Source organism: Mauremys reevesii, linkage group 20 (assembly GCF_016161935.1).
Source record: "Mauremys reevesii isolate NIE-2019 linkage group 20, ASM1616193v1, whole genome shotgun sequence".
Lineage (NCBI taxonomy): Eukaryota > Metazoa > Chordata > Testudines > Geoemydidae > Mauremys > Mauremys reevesii.
Window position 1 is genome coordinate 22,914,846 of NC_052642.1, and position 18,777 is coordinate 22,933,622.

Below are 18,777 nucleotides of genomic sequence, written 5' to 3' on the forward strand. Positions count from 1 at the left end.
TTTTTGGCCTTGTAACCCTCTCAGCGTGTGACAAGAGTTCTCATAGGTCTTTGCCATGCTGCATGTGCTATGGGCGGGTGTCCCGGGCTCCTTGTGTCTGTCTGTGTGGGCGTGTGCCCATGTGGCTGGCCTGCACTGGGAGGAGACATGTTTCACCAGCTCCTGCCCTGGCAGCACTTGGCGGCAGAGCCTGGGGGCCGGAGCTTACCATCGACAAGCTGCTTCTCTTTCCCTTGCCTGGTCCTGGCGTTGCCAGCTGGGAATCCGGATTCCCCTCACCCTTGAGCTCTGTACTTGCCAGGCCGAAGGGTCTGGTAAAGGGTGAGTGGTCAAAGGAAAAGCACTTGGTACATGGATAGTTGGTCCTTGAGGCAGGGCCATGGCTCTTCGTTTGTCTGCCCAGCAAGGAGCGTGCCATTGCTGTGCCTCAACAAGAGACTCGCAGGCTGGAATTGCTCTTGGGCTTGTCTACATTTGAAAGGTAATTCGGATGAAGGGAGGGTGTTAATTTAAAATGCAGTAGATATTGCTGAATAACTCCACGTGTGGACAAGCCCTTACTCTGTTGCTGTTTTCAGGAGTCAGAGGAAAGGTGCTCAGTACTTAGAATCATAGAATTCCAAGAATCAGAGAATGTCAGGGTTGGAAGAGATCTCGGGAGGTATCTAGTCCAATCTCCTGTTCAAAGCTTAAATAATTAGTACTTAAATAAAAGGAAGGCAGTGTTGGTCTAGTGGTGGAGTGAGATTCGGGACTCCTGGCTTCCATTCTAGCTTTGCCACTTTGGGCAATTCCCATCGCTGCTCTGTGCCTCAGTGTTCCCATCTGTGAAATGGGTCTAACAGTTCCTGCCCACAGGTAGGCAGTACAGATTAATGGTAGCAGCTAGTAGGAGGCATGGAAGGCACTCTGGAGGGACAAAATGCTGCTGCTGGTGCTCTCCAGTGTTGACCCAGCATTAATTGACATCCCTGGGCCTCCTGATGCCTCTCTTCTGTTTGGCAAGCTCTGGGTTTTGGTTTTGTGTGTTAGCTGTGCCTTGAAATGGGGCTGAGATCATCTCGCTCTTTGTCCTGCCTCGTGCGTGCGTTCTCCTTGGTGTCAGTGCAGTGCAATGCAGCCAGGATTCACCTTATAGCTGTTGAACAGCCAGAAGGGGGAGCTCAGGAACCCAGCACAATGGGGCGTGTGTGTGCTATGTAAATGGCTTCTGTTTCTCAGAGCACATGAACTGACAGCTCTGAAAGCAGATATTTATAATCTGGAGTATTTGCTCATCAGATACATTGTTGTAAGGGTAATTTCTTTAACTGTGTGACTTCCTGCTACATTTAAATATAGTTGTTGGTCTATATCGCCCCATTTTTTTCCATACAGCTGTTTGATTTTGTCTTGTTTTTGTAAACAAATCACACAGTGGAGTTTGGAGTGTAATTGGCCAGAATCTGTGTGTGCAATATTGAAGAGGAAAGAATTGTCTTGAGAGAGCCATGTCTCTTACCTGACAGCGAAGGGTGTGATCACAGGGTAGGGTTTTGTGACGCCACAGAGCGTGCACCTCTGGTGTTGTCTGGACTTCCTTTTGGCTCTGGGCACATAGAATAGCTCAAACCTGTTGGCCCACTGATTTTGGATGTATGCTATTATCAGGGTGCTGACTAAAACCCCCATAAAGGGGGAGGAGAAATATCCTTCCCTATATGAGTAATGCAGCAATTCTTGCAATTCCTCTTTGGCTGTGGCTGGGGCAGCCCTGGAGAAGGCAGTTGGAGCAGTAGCCCTGGCAGGGGCTTTTGCTTCTAGCTGGGACTGATTGGCTAAGGAGTGAGCCAGGATGTTCATGTGTCTGTCACGTCTTTGCAGCAGGCTGGGTACCTCCCCCAAAGTCAGGGAGATGCAGCCGAATGAAAGAGCGACTGTTCCTAGAGGTCGCCTGGCAGCATCACGGGTTCTGTGTTGCAGAGGCTAATTTTAGACACTTATCACTGTCTCAGAGGGATGTGAGTTTCCAGGATCCTGTTTATTATAATAATAATAATAAAAAATAAAAATGACTAGTAAGGGCTGTGTTTTCCATGCTCCCTGCAGGAAACTTCCCTTCCTCCAGGCAGGGACAGCTAGCTGCTGCTGTCAGCCCAGGTCCCCTTTCTTCTGGGTCACTGCCAGAGGAGGGGCCTCAGCGCTCAGGGGTTTTGTGACAGAGGGAAAGAGGCACTGCTGCTTTTTGAAAGGCCCAGGACAGAAGCCTAGGGCAGGGCTTTCCCCTGTCCTAACAAAGCCTCTGTTATTTTAACAAGGGGCTTTTTGAGTGAGAGAGCAAGAGACTCTTACAGCTGCAGCAAAGCAAGAATGGGCTGCATGCAGTCCTGTATCAGGGAGGGAATCTCTGTGCCGGCTTAAACCCTGCAAGTAAAATCAGACTCTGAAAAGCAATTCCTTTTACTTGGCGAGACCTGCATGCCCCTGCAGCTGCTGGCCTGCCCTGCCTAAGGCACAGCAGGGGATGGATGCATGGGAAATTCTCCTTTAGAGGTTAGTGGTGCTGTCCTTTGTGAGGGAGCAGGGCAGGAAGTTCAGGTCTTGACAGGTAGAGGGTTGGGGGCAGAAGAAGGGGATTTTGTTTCAAGACATGCCCATGTGACCTGAGCTGATTTGGGATCTGGAATTGTCTTTGGACAGAGGCGGATGGAAAAGCTTCTTCCAAAGACAATTCCAGATCCCAAATCAGACACCTTATTCTGCCTGTGATGCGCCATGCTGGGGTCTCCCAGTACCGTTACCTTTGAGCGAGAGGGGAGGGCAGAAAAGCTTGTATGCAGGAGCCTTCTGTTAACCCTGTTTTCTCTCCCTGGCAGAGGGTCATTTGCTGTGTTCGGGCATCCAGGAGGAGTGTGGGTGGGTGGGCTGCACACACAGCTCTGCAGGACACCTGCATCCTCTCCTTACTGGGAAGAATCTTCAGTGCTGTTGAAAGCTGCTAGATTGACAGCCATAGAGATGAGCTTTTTCTGCCTCTCCCAGCTGTGCTCCTCAGCCCTGCCTGTGCACCGGGGCGGGGAGGCAAGGGGTGGTGTGTGGGAATGCTGTTCCATCCAGTTGTTGTTGGGGTGAGGGGAGTTTGATCCCAGTGGCGTCTCGGTTGGGGTTGTTAATCGGGGCCTGAGTCCAATGGAGATGCCGATGCTCGCTGCCTCCCAGGGTCAGGCCATAGGGAGTGAATAATGTATCTTGTGACATGGGCCCTTGTCCACTTGCGGCTGTCTGTGAGCCATCCCCTCACTTTGCAGAGCCCATGGAACGCTTGCGGTAGCTTGCTTAACACCAGGCTGGGCTGGGAACCAGCCTCCTAGGATTGAGGTGTTTGGAATCCCATCCCTGGGATGGCTTCGCTGGCACGTCTATCTCAAATGCAACAGGAAAAGGTGGGCTGCCCTGTGCCCTTGTGTCACGGAGTCCCCGGGCGATGCTCTGGAACTGCTCCCTACAAAGCCAGTTAGGACTCTGGTGAAGTCTCCTCTCTGTGAGCAGACTGACTTCAGGGCAAGCTCACATGGTTTCACCTTCCTGGGTCTGACCTTGGAGCATTCAGCATCCTCTGCCCCTCCATGCACTTCCCACAGCGAGTCCACCCAGGCGGGGTCCTGGGGAAGCCACAGGGTCCTGCACCCCCACTTCGCAGTCAGACGTGACTCTCAGCCAGCCAGTAAAACAGAGGTTTATTAGATGACAGGAACACAATATAAAACAGAGCTTGTAGGTACAGAGATCAGGACCCCTTGGCCGGGTCCATTCTGGGGGGCAGCGAGCCAGACACCCATGTCTGCACTCACTCCTCGTTCCCAGCCAGCTCCCAACTCAAAACCCCCTCCAGCCCCTCCTTTCTGGCCTTTGTCTCTTTCCCGGGCCAGGAGGTCACCTGATCTCTTTGTTCTCCCCCACCTTTAGCATCCCCTCCCCGGCCATTAGTTGCCAGGAGACAGAGTGTCGGCCATTTATGCACACTGGCCTTTATCCCACCATCTAGAGACTTAAGAAATGCGAAGGGGAAACTGAGGCACCCCTACAGTATTCAGAGGAAACATTAAGAACAGTCCCACTTCGTCACACCTTGACCCGTGTGTGCAGCTCCTGTTGCCATCAGAGGAGCTGCGGGCTCGATAGCCTGGTATGTGCCCTGGTGGGGAGTGGCCAGTGTGAGCCAGAGAGCAGCAGAGACTGGGTTTGGGGGGCTGGGCCATAGGTCCAGGCTGGGGAGTTGGGAGGTGCCAGCTGTGTGAGCTCCTGTGGCTAACAAGATGTTTTCTTTTTGTTCTTTGCCTGTGCAGCAGGAGACCCAGCAGAAAGGCAGCAGGATCCAGAGCTGTAGAGCAGCTGCCGCTAGCCCTCAGCGGCCTCCTGCCCTTTGGAGCCCTTCCAACATGTTTAACTTGAAGAAAAAGGACAAAGACAAAGATGGGTCGAGGAAGGACAAGAAGGAAAAGAAGGAGAAAAAGGAGCGGATGTCGGCAGCCGAGCTCAAGAGCCTGGAGGAGATGAGCCTGCGCAGGGGCTTTTTCAACCTCAGCCGCAGCTCCAAGAGAGAGTCCAAGTCCCGGCTGGAGATCTCCAACCCCATTCCCATCAAGGTGGCCAGTGGCTCAGACCTGCACCTCACTGACATAGACTCAGACAGCAACCGGGGCAGCGTGATCCTGGACTCGGGCCATCTCAGCACAGCCAGCTCCAGTGATGACCTCAAGGTGGACGACACCAACTTCAAGGGCTCCGTCCTGCAGCGGGCGGCCAAGTTCGGCTCCCTGGCCAAGCAGAACTCCCAAATGATTGTCAAGAGGTTCTCCTTCTCCCAGAAGAGCCGGGACGAGAGTGCTTCGGAGACCTCCACACCCTCCGAGCACTCTGCAGCCCCTTCCCCACAGGTGGAGGTGCGCATGCTGGAGGCTCAGCTCAGCAAGCAGGGAGCACCCGTGGGCCACCTGAGGGCCCCCTCATCATCGGCGCTGCGAGCCAGGGTGCCCGAGGTGGTCAGCAAGAGGTTTGCTGCTGAGCTGAGGCTGCCCGTGGTGGTGCCGCCCCAGCCCCCTGTTCCCCGGGAGCTGGAGCTGCAGCGGCGTAACACTGGTGACTTTGGATTCTCTCTGCGTCGCACGACCATGCTGGACCGGGCCCCTGACGGGCAGGTGTACAGGCGGGTGGTGCACTTTGCGGAGCCGGGTGCTGGCACCAAGGACCTGGCATTGGGGTTGGTGCCGGGGGACCGGCTGGTGGAAATCAACGGCCGGAACGTGGAGAACAAATCTCGGGACGAGATCGTGGAGATGATCCGGCAGTCAGGGGAGACTGTGCGGCTGAAAGTGCAGCCCATCCTGGAGCTGAGCGAGCTGAGCCGCTGCTGGCTGAGGAGCAGCGAGGGGCTGCGCAGAGCGGCCTTGGATGTGAGTAGCCACCATTGCTGTCGCTCGTTGCTAAAGTGTGTCCGTCTCTTTGGTTCGTGCAGTGCTGACCAGCCCTGGAGGTAGCCAGCTCTGCTCCCCTGGCAGCTCTGAGGTTGGGGGATGGTGCACATGGGCACTGGTTTGTGACTAGGGAGAGGGCAGTGCCCTAAGCTCTTCCCAGCTGAAAGGAATAGGGAGTGAGGAGCAGTGGATTCTGGGAGATGGTATCAGCGTCCGGCCCCCAACGTGGCTCAGGTTTGGCAATTTAACGTAATAGCAGCTTGAAAGGCTTCGCCTGGTGTTGCTGGAGATTTTTGGGGAGCGGATGTGTGTGTTTGGGCCAGTCACTGCCGCCCTTCACAGGTTTGAGGGGTGCCCCTTGAAAAGAGAACTCGGAGCAGCTTGTGACAAAGTGGGGCTGTTCTTAATGTGTTCTGTGAATGCTGAGTGGGGAGTGTTGGCCTGGGAAGGTTGCAGGGGAGTTTTGCTGGGACTGGCTGCATTGGGGATGGCAGACTTTCCTTGAGGGAGGATACCTGAGCACGTGACATGAGAACCCAGGACGGGGGTTGGAGGCCAGGTGGACACCTCTGCCTGGGACACTGGACAAAGGCAGGGGAAGGAGCTGGGGGGAGGCTGAGTGAGACGGCTGGAGGGAGTTTCAGTTTGGAGCTGGCTGGGAAAAGGGAGGGGAGCCCAGATGAGGCTCTGGCCTCCCAGACCTCACCCCCAATAAACCTTCTGTTTTGCTGGCTGGCTGAGAGTCATGGTGAATTGCAGGAAGCCGAGGGTGCAGGGCCTTGTCTCCCCCCCACTCTGTGACACAGCTGTTGGTGGGAGAGAGCCTTGTGGACCTGGCGTGTCTGCTGGCACCTCGTGCAGGCATTTCTTTTTATCGTACTGACAATAGCTTCTGTGGTCAGCTGTGTGTTCCACAGACTTTGGTGCCCTGGACTCCTGGCAAGTCATCACAGCAGCCTGCAGGGTCTGCCTGGGCTCCCTGGGGTAGATCCCTATATAGACACTGTTCTTGGTGCTCCTTATGCCTGCATTATAAATGTAACCTCCTGGACTGCTCCTGGGGCCTGATTCAGGCCTGTGGAGTGAGCCAGCTGCTAGGCTGTATGTGGATTGTGGGGTAATAGAACCACAGGGTTCGTACCCAGTTTCTCTGTGATAACACATGTAGGCCCTTAGCTCATATGCTCTGATGTGCTTGTCACTGCTCCATATGCAGAGAGCCAGGGGAGGGGAACTGGAGAATGTGGTCAGAGGTTCCCTCCGTTAAAGGCTGTTCTTCATTCCCACAGGCCAGTAGGATCCAGACTTGGATCCATTGCAGTAGCTGAGATCTGGATCTCTTGACCTGTTTGAACTCTCTTCTTCCCCCTGGGGAGTTATTACATGTTGGAGTCGGGCCTTGGAAATACCTTGCCTGTGGTGTGAAGGACTGGGAGGATATAAGGTGCTGGTCAGATGGGACCAGAGCCGCCCTGGCTACAGTTGTTAGCTTTGCTACCTGCCAGGGCCTAGCCAGGTTTCACTCATTGTGTGGGCAGAGATGTGTCATAGTTAACATTGCGCCTCAGGTGGTTTGCGACCAGTGACATGACTTTCAGCAGGACAGTCCTTGTCTACACTGAGTGCTAAGCCATGTTTGACATTGCCAGGGCAGGTGTAAACTGAAATGAGATTTTCTAGTGTAAACATGCCCTTAAGAAAACGTTGTGTCCTTCTAGCACAACCATGCAAAATGCCTCTTGCCCGCTCGCTGCGGGAAGCAAGTAAAATATCCCTAGTTTTTTCACTACACTCTCGGTTTGTGGAATGGGGGCCAATAGATTTTTTGTTTCTTCTGGAGAACGGTAAATTTTCCTGGTAGCTCTGCAGGCTCCAGTAGCACTTTGTGTTGCAGGAAGCAGTCTTGGAAAGCCCAGCTCTGTAATGCCTTTGAATCCCTTGAACAAGGGAGTGGATTGTTGTACATATCAGATAACTAAGTGTGTTGCTGCTGTTTAAAGGAAAGTGAAAAGATTGCTCACTTGCTGTTCTGGCGGCTCAGGTAATCCAGATACTAAATACTGACAGGCTTTCATGTAAATACCATCTAAAAAAATTAACCATTTAAACCATTACAAATCTGTCATTTAAGCAGTTAACCAATTAAGTGGCTGGGGCCGATCCCGCCGGCGGGGCTAGGGTCGGCCGGCCGACCCGGGGTTAACAGTTAAGGCAGGTTAACCGGTAAGACTATTGCTTACCAGTTAACCTTTTACATCCCTAATAAAGAGGAGCAAACGCTTATGGCATGGTTGATAGAAAATGCCACCTGCAAAGGGTTAATTTTTGCCACAACTTTCTGTGCTGCTTCCAAAGTGGCTGTGCTCTGTGGCTGGTTCGTGGCGAGCTGAGAGCCTCCTGGGTAATTAGCCCTGGAAAACAGGATAAGCTATTTAAAGGGACATGATCTAGTGGTTTAGGTCCAGTGTGTAGCTTTGTGTAAAAATAAATAAATGAAATCAAATCCTGGCATTTTCCTGTTTAGAGTGTAATGAAAACAGTGTTCTTGGTTGGATTTAACCCTTCCCCTGCCAGTGTGTTGGCATTGCGGGGCTGGGCTGGGGCATGAGAACCTGTGTGTGAACTGACTTGAACAAAAGTGAAGCTGACTAGTTTAGTTTTATTGTTCCCAGGGAGGGACGTGTATAAAGAAAACAAACAGCATCCCTGGTGGGAAGCTACATGAGGGTCGGGGTTCAACGACCCAGGAAGGGGCTAGCAGTGTGGGGCAGGGCCGGTTTTGCTCAGCACAGTCCCGTTCCAGGGTCTGGCTTTGCTCTGTCCACATGAGCAGTGGAGGGGAGTGGAATGAGGCTAGTGGGACAGGGAAGTGCTAATGAGTTTCCAGAAGCCGGGTTGGAGGAGATACACAACAAACCGAAGCGTGTCTGCTGCTGCAGAGAGCCGGGGAGCTTGGCAGGTGCTGAGGTTCTGGAGCGTCAGGCGCCTGGCTCAGAGTCTGTGTTCTGCAGCTGTGAGCCGTGTGTGTGTGGTGGCTCCAGGTCTAGATGCGTCTCCTGTAGTTTCAGTGGGGAATGTTTCTGCATATAGTAGTGCGATCCTAGAGGGAAATAAGCCTTGCTGCTCACCGCCAGCGGCATCCCCATAGTCCCGCCTTGCAGAAAGGGTGCTTTAGCGTAGCCACGTTGAGCCGCTCTGGGTATATGGAGGTGTCTCCCAAGGGGGGATTATTGAAGTAGTGTCGTATGTATAGCACAGGGTGGGACAGGTGTGTTTTATAAATCGCAATGCGTCGTTTGTGATGTACCAAGTGCACTGTGGTGCTGTGTAGACGGTAATGTGATGGCTCGGTGGCCCGTATCCTGCTTCCTGGTACAGTGGCCACCCAGCTACACTCTAAATTGGCTTGTTGACTAACAGCTTTTCATTCTGACAGGGTCATTTTAAGTTTGGGCAAAGCTCCCCAGAATGTGAGGACCCTGAAGAGTTAAGCCAGCCTCTGACACGGAGAGATGTACTTGCATTTTACCTCCAGCTGCCTGTACAAGAATACCCTTTACATCTAAAAAGAATAAAAGATTGGCCTTGTTTCAGGCTTCTGCCAAAGGGATGCGTATTGTAAAGCATGCAGCCAGCAGTGTAGGATCAGCTGCTAAACGACCTGCCAGATGTTTATGGTGCAGAAACGAGTAGGAAGTCCTAAGGAAATGTGCAGCATAATAGAAACCGACAAAATCTAAGAAGTCTCTTTCAGTGGAGAGTGTGTTCAAGGAAGCTCTCCAAGTAAAAGCCAAACGGCTATGTTTGCCTGGTACCGAGTTAGAGTGGGGAGGAAAGGCAGCCGGTCTCTGGGCCGTGCATGCACTTCTCAGTACCTGACCCTCAGCTCATGTGGAAGTGGCCTGGGCTCCCAATGTTACTCTTGTCCTGGTGGTTTTCAGACCAGCTTTGGGGGGAGATCTGGGCTGCAGGAGACCTGCTGTGTCTTGTCAGACTGGGAGCTCTCTCTAATGCAAATCATCCTCTCAGCAAATAGCAGCAAAGGCCCTTGCCTTTCGTTTTGCACTGGTGTTTTGCTGGGGTCTTTGCCTTACCAGGGGAATAAAATGGCTTCAGGATCCAAAGGGTGAGCCAAAGGTCTGCGTGCAGCGGGTGATATCATGAGGCACAGGCAGTGCCTTCAATGCAGAATGGCAGCTTATGGGCATCCCTGGTGGAGACCCATGTGTCACCTGGCGGGAAGGCTCCAGGATGCACTTGCTGCCATTTGTTCTGCACGGCTTGTCTATATCCATACTGAGCAAGAGCAGTTACACTGGTGCAGACCCTTTCGTTGGTTTAAAACGGGTTGTGGTGAGTTAGCTTGCAACCATTATCAGCCAGGTTTAAATCAGAATGTCCACACACAAAATTGCTCCAATTTAGCTAAATCTGTTCAGAATCACTCCTTAGTTGAATGAGAACAGGTGTCAGCAGTGTAACCTGGGCCTCGTAAGAGATGGCAGCAGGGAAGCTCTGGGAGCATGTACTGTGTACACTCTTGTAGTGCCTGTTGCTTTGATTGGGTAGGCCCTACAGTAAGCATAGCTTTTTGGTACTTAGCTCTGGAATAATTAACAACCAACTAACCCCTCCTCCACTCCCCCCTTTTTCAAAAATGGAGATATTCCTTCCCACAAGCGATAAACTAACTGCAGGCAGCCCTTCTCACGGAGTCAGCACAATGGGACATGCAAGTATCAGCTGCCTGGGCCAGGCACGTTCTGTGCAACCACTTGGCAGATATTTGTGTTCTGAATTAGAACTTGCCTCCACCCCCCAACTTGATTTCTTCTGCTTCATCCTACAGCAGAGTCTTAGCTAACGTTTGAGACCGGAGAGCCTGCTGCAGTGGGTGCGAATGAAATGCCATCCCTTCGCTGCAGGATCAAGTAGGCAGAGAAGAGGAGATGGGAAGCAGCAAGGCCCTGGTTTAACACACACAGCTTTGCTTAGCAGATGGATCCAGCCAGACCCTCTGGCATTCAGGTGGATGGATTTATGCTTGTCTGAGAGCTTTAACAGTGTACTTCATGGCTGACATACAAGCAGAGATTCTGAGTTAAGGCAGCACCTCCACCTGGGGCCTAGGAGGCAGTGCAGAATTTGGTGCATTAAGCTACAGCCTATGGGGACTGCCCCAATGGGCCGATTTAGGGAGTGAGGGTCAGCACAAGGCCTGACTACTACTCGGATCCTACTTCAGGCCTCAGAGCATTGCTAGCTAGGCCCGGTGGAGCATAGGCGTTGTGCTGGCCCTGTGCACAGAGAGGTGAATTCCACCCCGAGTGACTACTGAGCTTGGACCTCATTGCTTGTGTTGCTGGTTGTGCTGTAGTGCACGTTGTGATACAGTTGTGGTGTTTGGCAGGTATTGGCTGAATGTGATGCTTGCAGAAGCCTCCTGGTCAGCCTGTGGAGACCAGCCCAGGCACTCAGACTGATTTTGCTAGAGTTATGCTGAATTGGAAAATAAAGAGAGACTCAGGTACAGTCAGAGCAGCTGGAGCTGCAGTTGTTGAGAAGCCAGTAGCATGTACCCCCGTGTGCCTGCAGTTCCCCTGACTGAGTCTAGCTTCCTTTCCCTCCTGTCCTGTGGCACCTGTGTATTTAGGCTGCAGGAAAGTTCTGATGGTTGCGGACACCTCTCCCCTGCCCCCCAGCTGTCTCCTCGGTATGTTGACCTCTTCTCAGAATCGTAAGAAAGCTGATTGGAATCTTTCAAATCATTGTAGGCAGAGATGCATGTTTGATTATGGAAGAGGCAACGTCAGGATGGGTGATGATGCTGATGTAGCGTGTGTCTTGGGGAGCAGGTTGCTGCGCTGTGGATAGCTGCCTTCTGTGCTGATGACACTTTGCTGGCGATGTCCTGAGAGGAGGGTTTGTAGGGTAGATGAGCAGATTTGACCTACTCATTGCTGGCAGGAGCAATCCCTGCTCTTCCGTATGCTGCTGTGGCTTGTCTGTGTCGTGGAATGGGTGTTCCCATACACACTATATACACACCTTAATGATCACTCTCCTTATAGTGTGTATGGGAACACCCATTGTTTCATATTCTCTGTGTATATATCTTCCTACTGTATTTTCCACTACATGCACCTGATGAAATGGGCTGTAGCCCATGAAAGCTTATGCTCAAATAAATGTGTTAGTCTCTAAGGTGCCACAAGGATCCTGTTCTTTCTTCCTTATGTATTGCAAAGCTGAAACAATTCTTTCCAGTTCTTCAAACCAAATGTTTCCCTTCTGCATTTATCCTTACGATCAAGTGATGCCGGCACCCCTTGCTCACCAGTGTGGCTACAGTGTCACACAGCAGCGAGAACAGCCTTACAAGAACACAGCATCACCATCCAACTCCTGGAGGGCTGGCGAAAGAGAAGAGAACAAGCCCATATTGTCTCCAAATGATGTGGGAGGAAGGGGGTAGAACTGAGCAGGAGGACACAAGACTGTTTCACAGTGTCAGTCTTCGCAGCTAAGGATCGTCCCGTGACTTTGAGTGAACAGAGAGCACTGAGATGTGTCCTTGGGGAACCTGCCCTGTGTTGGAAAGAAAAGTGTTAGTCCATCACCCTGGCCATCTCTGTGTGGTATTGATTCCATGACAGCAGGAGGAGGCTCTCCTGTGTGAACTGTAGTGTAGTGGTTAGTGGGCCGAGTGTAGCTAGTTGGAAGACTGGGGTGCATTGTGTATGGAGACCTTTTAATCCTCAGCTGTTGTCAATACTTAGCTCGTTACAGCACCTCACATCCCTAAGCACACAGTGCTTTCAAGAGGAAGCTGTGGTGGTATCCCGATGTACAGATGGGGAAACTGAGGCACAGACTTGCCCAAGGCTGCACAACCAGTCTGCAGCAAAGCTGGGAACAGAGCTCAGAGCCCTGGTGCTACTGGCTTGTGCTGCCTCTTTGACATACCTGCATCTCATGTGCTTTCCTTTAGCCCTAGAGCTGCCAGAGACCTCGCTGGCTGGTTGGATCATGTACGTGGCGCACCTCGAGGGAGAACAGCCCGTAGTTGGCATCGCTAGTCTCTGAAGTATGTCCTGTTCCTGTCTTGGCAAACCCTTTCCCCGTGACCAGTCCCAAGAAAGGGTGAAATAACTCGGAGGCTTCACCAAATTCCCCGGCTGCTGGTTTGCTGTCAGGATGTTTGTTCCTAGGCAGTGTGGTTACATTGTTAGTGTTTCATCTGCCGCGAGCCCAGCGCATGGCTGGTGTGCCTCGGGGTCTGAAATGACTTGCGCCTCAGGCCAGTGACGGGAGGGAGAGACCCAGGCAGAGGGTCAGTCCAGTGTTAATGAGAACGTAGGTTTAGACGGCGCTTTGAATATCACAGGACCCCAAAGCCCCTTGCTGCTATAAATGGCAGGGCAGAGTGAAATGCAAACTGAACATGCAGCCAGTTGAATGTGACCCTGAACCCAGGGAAGCCACCCAAAGCTGCAGAGGAACCAGGAGAGAGCAGGTGCATGGGCCAGAAGTCTCTTGCAACATTGGTAACTCTGAACAAAACGTTATGGTTGGTCTTTCAAAAGTTAACTACTGAACATTGACTTAATACAGCTTTGAAGCTTTACATAAGAGCAGCCATACTGGGTCAGACCAAAGGTCCATCTAGCCCAGTATCCTGTCTACTGACAGTGGCCAATGCCAGGTGCCCCAGAGGGAATGAACAGAACAGGGAATCATCAAGTGAGCCATCCTCTGTTGCCCATTCCCAGCTTCTGGCAAACAGAGGCTATGGACACCACCCCTGCCCATCCTGGCTAATAGCCATTGATGGACCTATCCTCCATGAACTGATCTAGTTCTTTTTTGAACCCTCTTATAGTCTTGGCCTTCACAGCATACTCTGGCAAGGAGTTCCACAGGTTGACTGTGCTTTGTGTGAAGAAATACTTCCTTATGTTTCTTTAAACCTGCTGCTTATTAATTTCATTTGGTGACCCCTAGTTCTCATGTTATGAGGAGTAAATAACACTTCCTTATTTGCTTTCTCCATACCAGTCATGATTTCATAGACCTCTATCATATCTCTCCGTAGTCATCTCTTTTCCAGGCTGAAAAGTCCCAGTTTTATTAATCTCTCCTCGTATGGCAGCCATTCTATATCCCTAATCATTTTTGTTGCCCTTTTCTGGACCTTTTCCAATTCCAATATATCTTTTGTGAGATGGGGCGACCACATCTGCATTTAGTATTCAAGATGTGGGCGTACCATGGATTTATATAGAGGCAATATGATATTTTCTGTCTTCTTATCTGTCCCTTTCTTAAGGATTCCCAACATTCTGTTTGCTTTTTTGACTGCCGCTGCACATTGAGTGGATGTTTTCAGAGAACTATTCACAATGACTCCAAGATCTCTTTCTTGAGTGGTAACAGCTAAATTAGACCCATCATTTTATATGTATAGTTGGGATGATGTTTTCCAATGTTTATTACTTTGCATTTATTAACATTGAATTTCATCTGCCATTTTGTTGCCCCGTCACCCAAGTTTTGTGAGATCTATTTGTAGCTCTTCGCAGTCTGCCTGGGACTTAACTATCTTGAGTCGTTTTGTATCATCTGCAAATTTTGCCACCTCTCTGTTTACCCCTTTTCCCAGATCATTTATGAATATGTTGAATAGAACTGGGCCCAGTACAGACCCCTGGGGGACACCACTATTTACCTCTCTCCATTCTGAAAACTGACCATTTATTCTTACCCTTTTTTCCCGTCTTGTAACCAGTTACCAATCCATGTGAGGATCTTCCCTCTTATCCCATGACAGTTTACTTTGCTTAAGAGCTTTTGGTGAGGGCCCTTGTGAAAGGCTTTCTGAAAGTCTAAATACACTATATCCACTGGACCCCCCTTGTCCGTTGACCCTCTCAAAGAATTCTTGTAGATTGGTGAGGGATGATTTCCCTTTATAATTTATGTTCATGTACGTGCCTGACGATTTTATTCTTGACTAGAGTTTCAACCAGTTTGCCTGGTACTGACGTCAGGCCTACTGGCCTGTAATTGTCGGGATCACCTCTGGAGCCCTTTTTAAAAATTGGTGTCACATTAGCTATCATCCAGTCCTGTGGTACAGAAGCTGATTTAAATGCTAGGTTACAAACTACAGTTAGTAGTTCTGCAGTTTCACATTTGAGTTCCTTCAGAACTCTTGGCTGATATCATCTGGTCCTGGTGACTTATTACTGTTTAGTTTATCAATTTGTTCCAAAACCTCCTCTACTGACACCTCAATCTGGGACAGTTCCTCAGATTTGTCACCTAAAAAGAATGGCTCAGGTTTGGGAATCTCCCTCACATCCTCATCCGCAAAGGCCGATGCAAAAAATTCATTTAGTTTCTCCGCAATGGCCTTATCATCCTTGAGTGCTCCTCTAGCACCTCCATTGTCCAGTGGCCCCACTGGTTGTTTAGCTGGCTTCTAATGTACTTAAAAATGTTTTTTACTATTACTTTTTAGTCTTTAGCTGGCTGTTCCTCAAATTTGTTTTTGGCCTCCTAATTATATTTGTACACTTCATTTGCCAGAGTTTCTGCTCCTTTCTATTTTCCTTTACTATGCAGAAGAAAAATGCCACTTTTAAGCATCTTAATGTAAACGAAACAAGCACAGAAACAGTTTCCTTACCTTGTTAAATCTTTTTTAAACTTTCCCTTTATTTGCGTTTAGCACAGTACTGTACTATATTTGCTTTTATTTTTGTCTCTGCTGCTGCCTGATTGCGTACTTGTGGTTCCAAATTAGGTGCGTGGTTGACTGGTCAGTTTGTAACTCTGGTGTTTTCATAACTCTTTGTTGCTGTTTCTGTTGAGAGTGATGGCAGCTTAGGTCTGAGGTTTTCATTCCCTTTGTAGTTTGGAATGTGTGTCCGCCTCCGGAGAGGGCGGAAGCCCTTGTTTTGTGCAGGTTCGTTGATTAATAGTCACCAGAATACAGTGTCACAGCTGCTGTTTTTAACTGGCTTTGTTGGCTGGGTCTGAGCAGCCCTGTGATGGGCTGGGATCTCTCCTGCCCGCGTGAGAGAGGAGAGCTCGGAATCCATGGCTGGTGCCCCAAATAAACCCTTGGAATGGATCTCGTTGGTTCTTCGGCTGAGGAAGCCGAGACGGTGAAGGTGACTGCTTATGCTGGGAGAGCTCCATGGATGTCCTTTGGGCAGCGAGGGTCTCATGGCACCTGTTTGTTTGAACGCCTGATTTCACCCAGTTATCAGGAGCGTGGAGTGTCTCACCAGAGAGCTTCTGGAGCAGGGGCCCAGCTCTGCACTCTTAAGGGGCTGGAAGGCATGCCCAAGAAATGGGAGAGCCAGTGCCATGTGGGAACTGGGGAGCAACGGGAGAGTATCTGGGGTTAGGGTTAGGGTGATTTGCCTGGAGCACTGGAGAGAACTAGTGGTGTAAGGACCCCTGGCTGTAGCGTGGGAGCATGCGGGGGGTTTGATACTCTGGGCCTGGAAGTGGGAGGAGAGAGGTGGAGTTTCAGAGCTCCTTGCTGCATCCCTAGCTTCCATGGCAATCACAAGTGTGTGAAAGTGCTTTGGGGGACTCCATTCTCCATTCCCAATTCCTGCTTCTACGGGCCTGTTTCTTGAGCTGGGGGGTGTGGTAGGCATGTCAGTACCAGGATAGAGAGAGACAGAGGTGAGGGAATATCTCTCCTTGGACCTGCTTCTGCTGGTGTACAAGATGAGCCTTCCAGCTACACAGAGCTCTTCTGCAGGCCTGGGAAATGTAGCCAGGGTGTTGCTACTTATGCTAAACGATTTGTGCACCTTGTATTTAGCTGAGAGACTCTGAGCACATTTCCCAGCCCTGCAGAAGAGCTCTGTGTGTAGCTTGAAAGCTTGTCTCTCAAAACAGCAGAAGCTGGTCCAATGAAAGATATTCCCCCACCCCCCTTATAATGGGGACAGCAGAGGGAGGGGTTTTCCCTGGATTACGTCGTATTCATCACCCCACCCGCTCAGAATGTTTCACCCAGATGAAGTGATGGATTCCCCGCTCTCCTTCACGCCCCGCAGTGAGATGGGCATCGGGGTTCAGCTCTGAACTATGCTCGGCTGTTCAGGACTGCCTGCAGGATCTCCCAGGAACAGACAGGCTGTCATAGAGTCATAGACTTCAAGGTCAGAGGGGACCATCATGATCATCTAGCCCAGTGGTCCCCAACCTTTTTGTGGCCAGTAGCATAATCATGTTTTTGGGAGTGTGGCGGGCGGCAACAATTTTTCAAGGCTTATTTTCTGTTTGTACATTAAATAATACAAAAAACATCATATTTAATATTACATAATATATGAATCCATAAGATAAGGGTAATTTTACATGTAAAAGGTATTAATTAAATTATTCGGCAATTACTCGTTCATCTTACCATGTGAATTTGCTCTTTTTTATCTACAAAATATTTTACAAAATAAATATCATAAACAGTTTTCATCTTATTTATTTTAAAAAAGTAAAACATTGTTGAACTGCTGGCTCAAATATATTTATTATTCTTACTTTAACATAGAATGAAGCCTGCAGCCCTGGAGTTCTCTGTCCCCGGCAGGGGCGGGGCTGCAGCTTCTCTCCGGCTTCGAAGCCGCAGCCCCGCACCTGCCAGGGACAGAGAACGCTGGCGCCCGCAGCCTGCAGCCCGGAGTTCTCTGTCCCCGGCAGGCATGGGGCTGCAGCTTCTCTCTGGCTTAAGCTGCGGCTCCGCGCCTGCTGGGGACAGAGAATACCGGTGCCCACAGCCTGCAGCCCCGGAGAAGCCGAAGAGAAGCCACAGCCCCACGCCCGCCAGGGACAGAGAACGCTGGCGCCTGCAGTCCCGGAGAAGCCGGAGAAAAGCTGCAGCCCCGCGCCTGCCAGGGACAGAGAGCACCAGGGACAGAGAGCACCGGTGCCTGCAGCCTGAGTTCTCTGTCCCCATCAGGCGCGGGGCCGCAGCTTCTCGCCCCTGCTGGGCACTAGGCGGGCACACATAAATGCCCCGGCGGGCGCCATGGCGGGGACCACTGATCTAGTCTGACCTCCTGCCCAACACAGGCCACAGAATCTCACCCACCCACTCATGTGGAGACAGAGTGTCGGCCATTTACGTGCACCGACCCTTTGCTCTGCAACAATTACGCCCCTTTATCCCACCACCTAGAGACTTAAGAAATGCATAGGGGAAACTGAGGCACCCCTGCAGCATTCAGAGGAAACATTAAGAACCGTCCCACTTCGTCACACCTAGTCTGAGCTATTGAAGTCCTCAAATCGTGGTTTAAACACTTCAAGGTGCAGAGAATCCTCCAGCAAGTGACCCGTGCCCCACGCTGCAGAGGAAGGTGGAAAACCCCCAAGGCGTCTGCCGATCTGCCCTGGAGGAAAATTCCTTCCCGACCCTGAATATGGCGATCAGCTAAACCCTGAGCGTGTGGGCAAGACTCACCAGCCAGCACCCAGGAAAGAATTCTCTGTAGTAACTCAGATCCCAACCCATCTAACATCCCATCAGAGGCCATTGGGCATATTTACTGCTAATAATCAAAGATCAATTAATTGCCAAAATTAGGCTACCCCATTATACCATCCCCTCCATAAACTTATCAAGCTTAGTCTTGAAGCCAGATATGTCTTTTGCCTCCACTGCTCCCCTTGGAAGGCTGTTCCAGAGCTTCACTCCTCTGATGGTTAGAAACCTTCGTCTAATTTCAAGTCTAAACTTCCTGATAGCCAGTTTATATCCAATTGTTCTTGTGTCCACATTGGTACTGAGCTTAAATAATTCCTCTCCCTCCCTAGTATTTATCCTTCTGATACATTTATAGACTGGGCATATGGCATTCCTCAATGGTGGGCTGACACTGTGCTTTGACGCTTACCCTTTGTTGGTTACTGACTTCCATGTTTTGGTGGGTCCCGCTGGCTGCGACAGACCTGTCCTGTGGAAGGCCAACCTTCAGTGTTAAGGGCTGAGAGGAGAACAAGGAGGAACTCCCCCGGCCCCAGTGTTTGTGGTGGGTGAGCTTCCAGGGTCCCTTGGAAGACTCTGCTGGGTCTATTATTCTTTGTTCTCCTTCCAGAAAGCGGAAATCTCTCCCTGGGCGTGGTGGGGTGGCCCTTTTCCAGAAGGGGGAAGCTGCAGGCTGTCTTCAGTGGCCGTCCTGATGGATTTCCCTAAATACAGGGGTGTGTGGCAGTCAGTTTAGGACACTCACAGGTCTCCTAGGTAAATAAAGGTGCATGGCCTAGGGGAGGGAGTCGCATGGCCTAGGGGAGGGAG

At 50.8% G+C, this 18,777-nt stretch overlaps 1 protein-coding gene across 17 annotated transcripts in view; it reads left to right on the forward strand.

Annotated features, from left to right (window-relative positions):
• MYO18A (myosin XVIIIA) overlaps positions 1-18,777 on the forward strand; it is a 129,394-nt gene that overhangs the window by 11,356 nt on the left and 99,261 nt on the right. For 16 of the 17 annotated variants that reach the window (XM_039508192.1, XM_039508191.1, XM_039508190.1 and 13 more), the window contains one exon: positions 4,326-5,432. In XM_039508192.1, coding sequence (XP_039364126.1) covers positions 4,419-5,432 — 1,014 coding nt within the window. In that variant the 5' untranslated portion in view covers positions 4,326-4,418. Of the gene's footprint in view, positions 1-4,325; positions 5,433-10,330; positions 10,482-18,777 lie in introns of those variants that run through there. The other variant, XM_039508203.1, reaches the window with a different exon arrangement.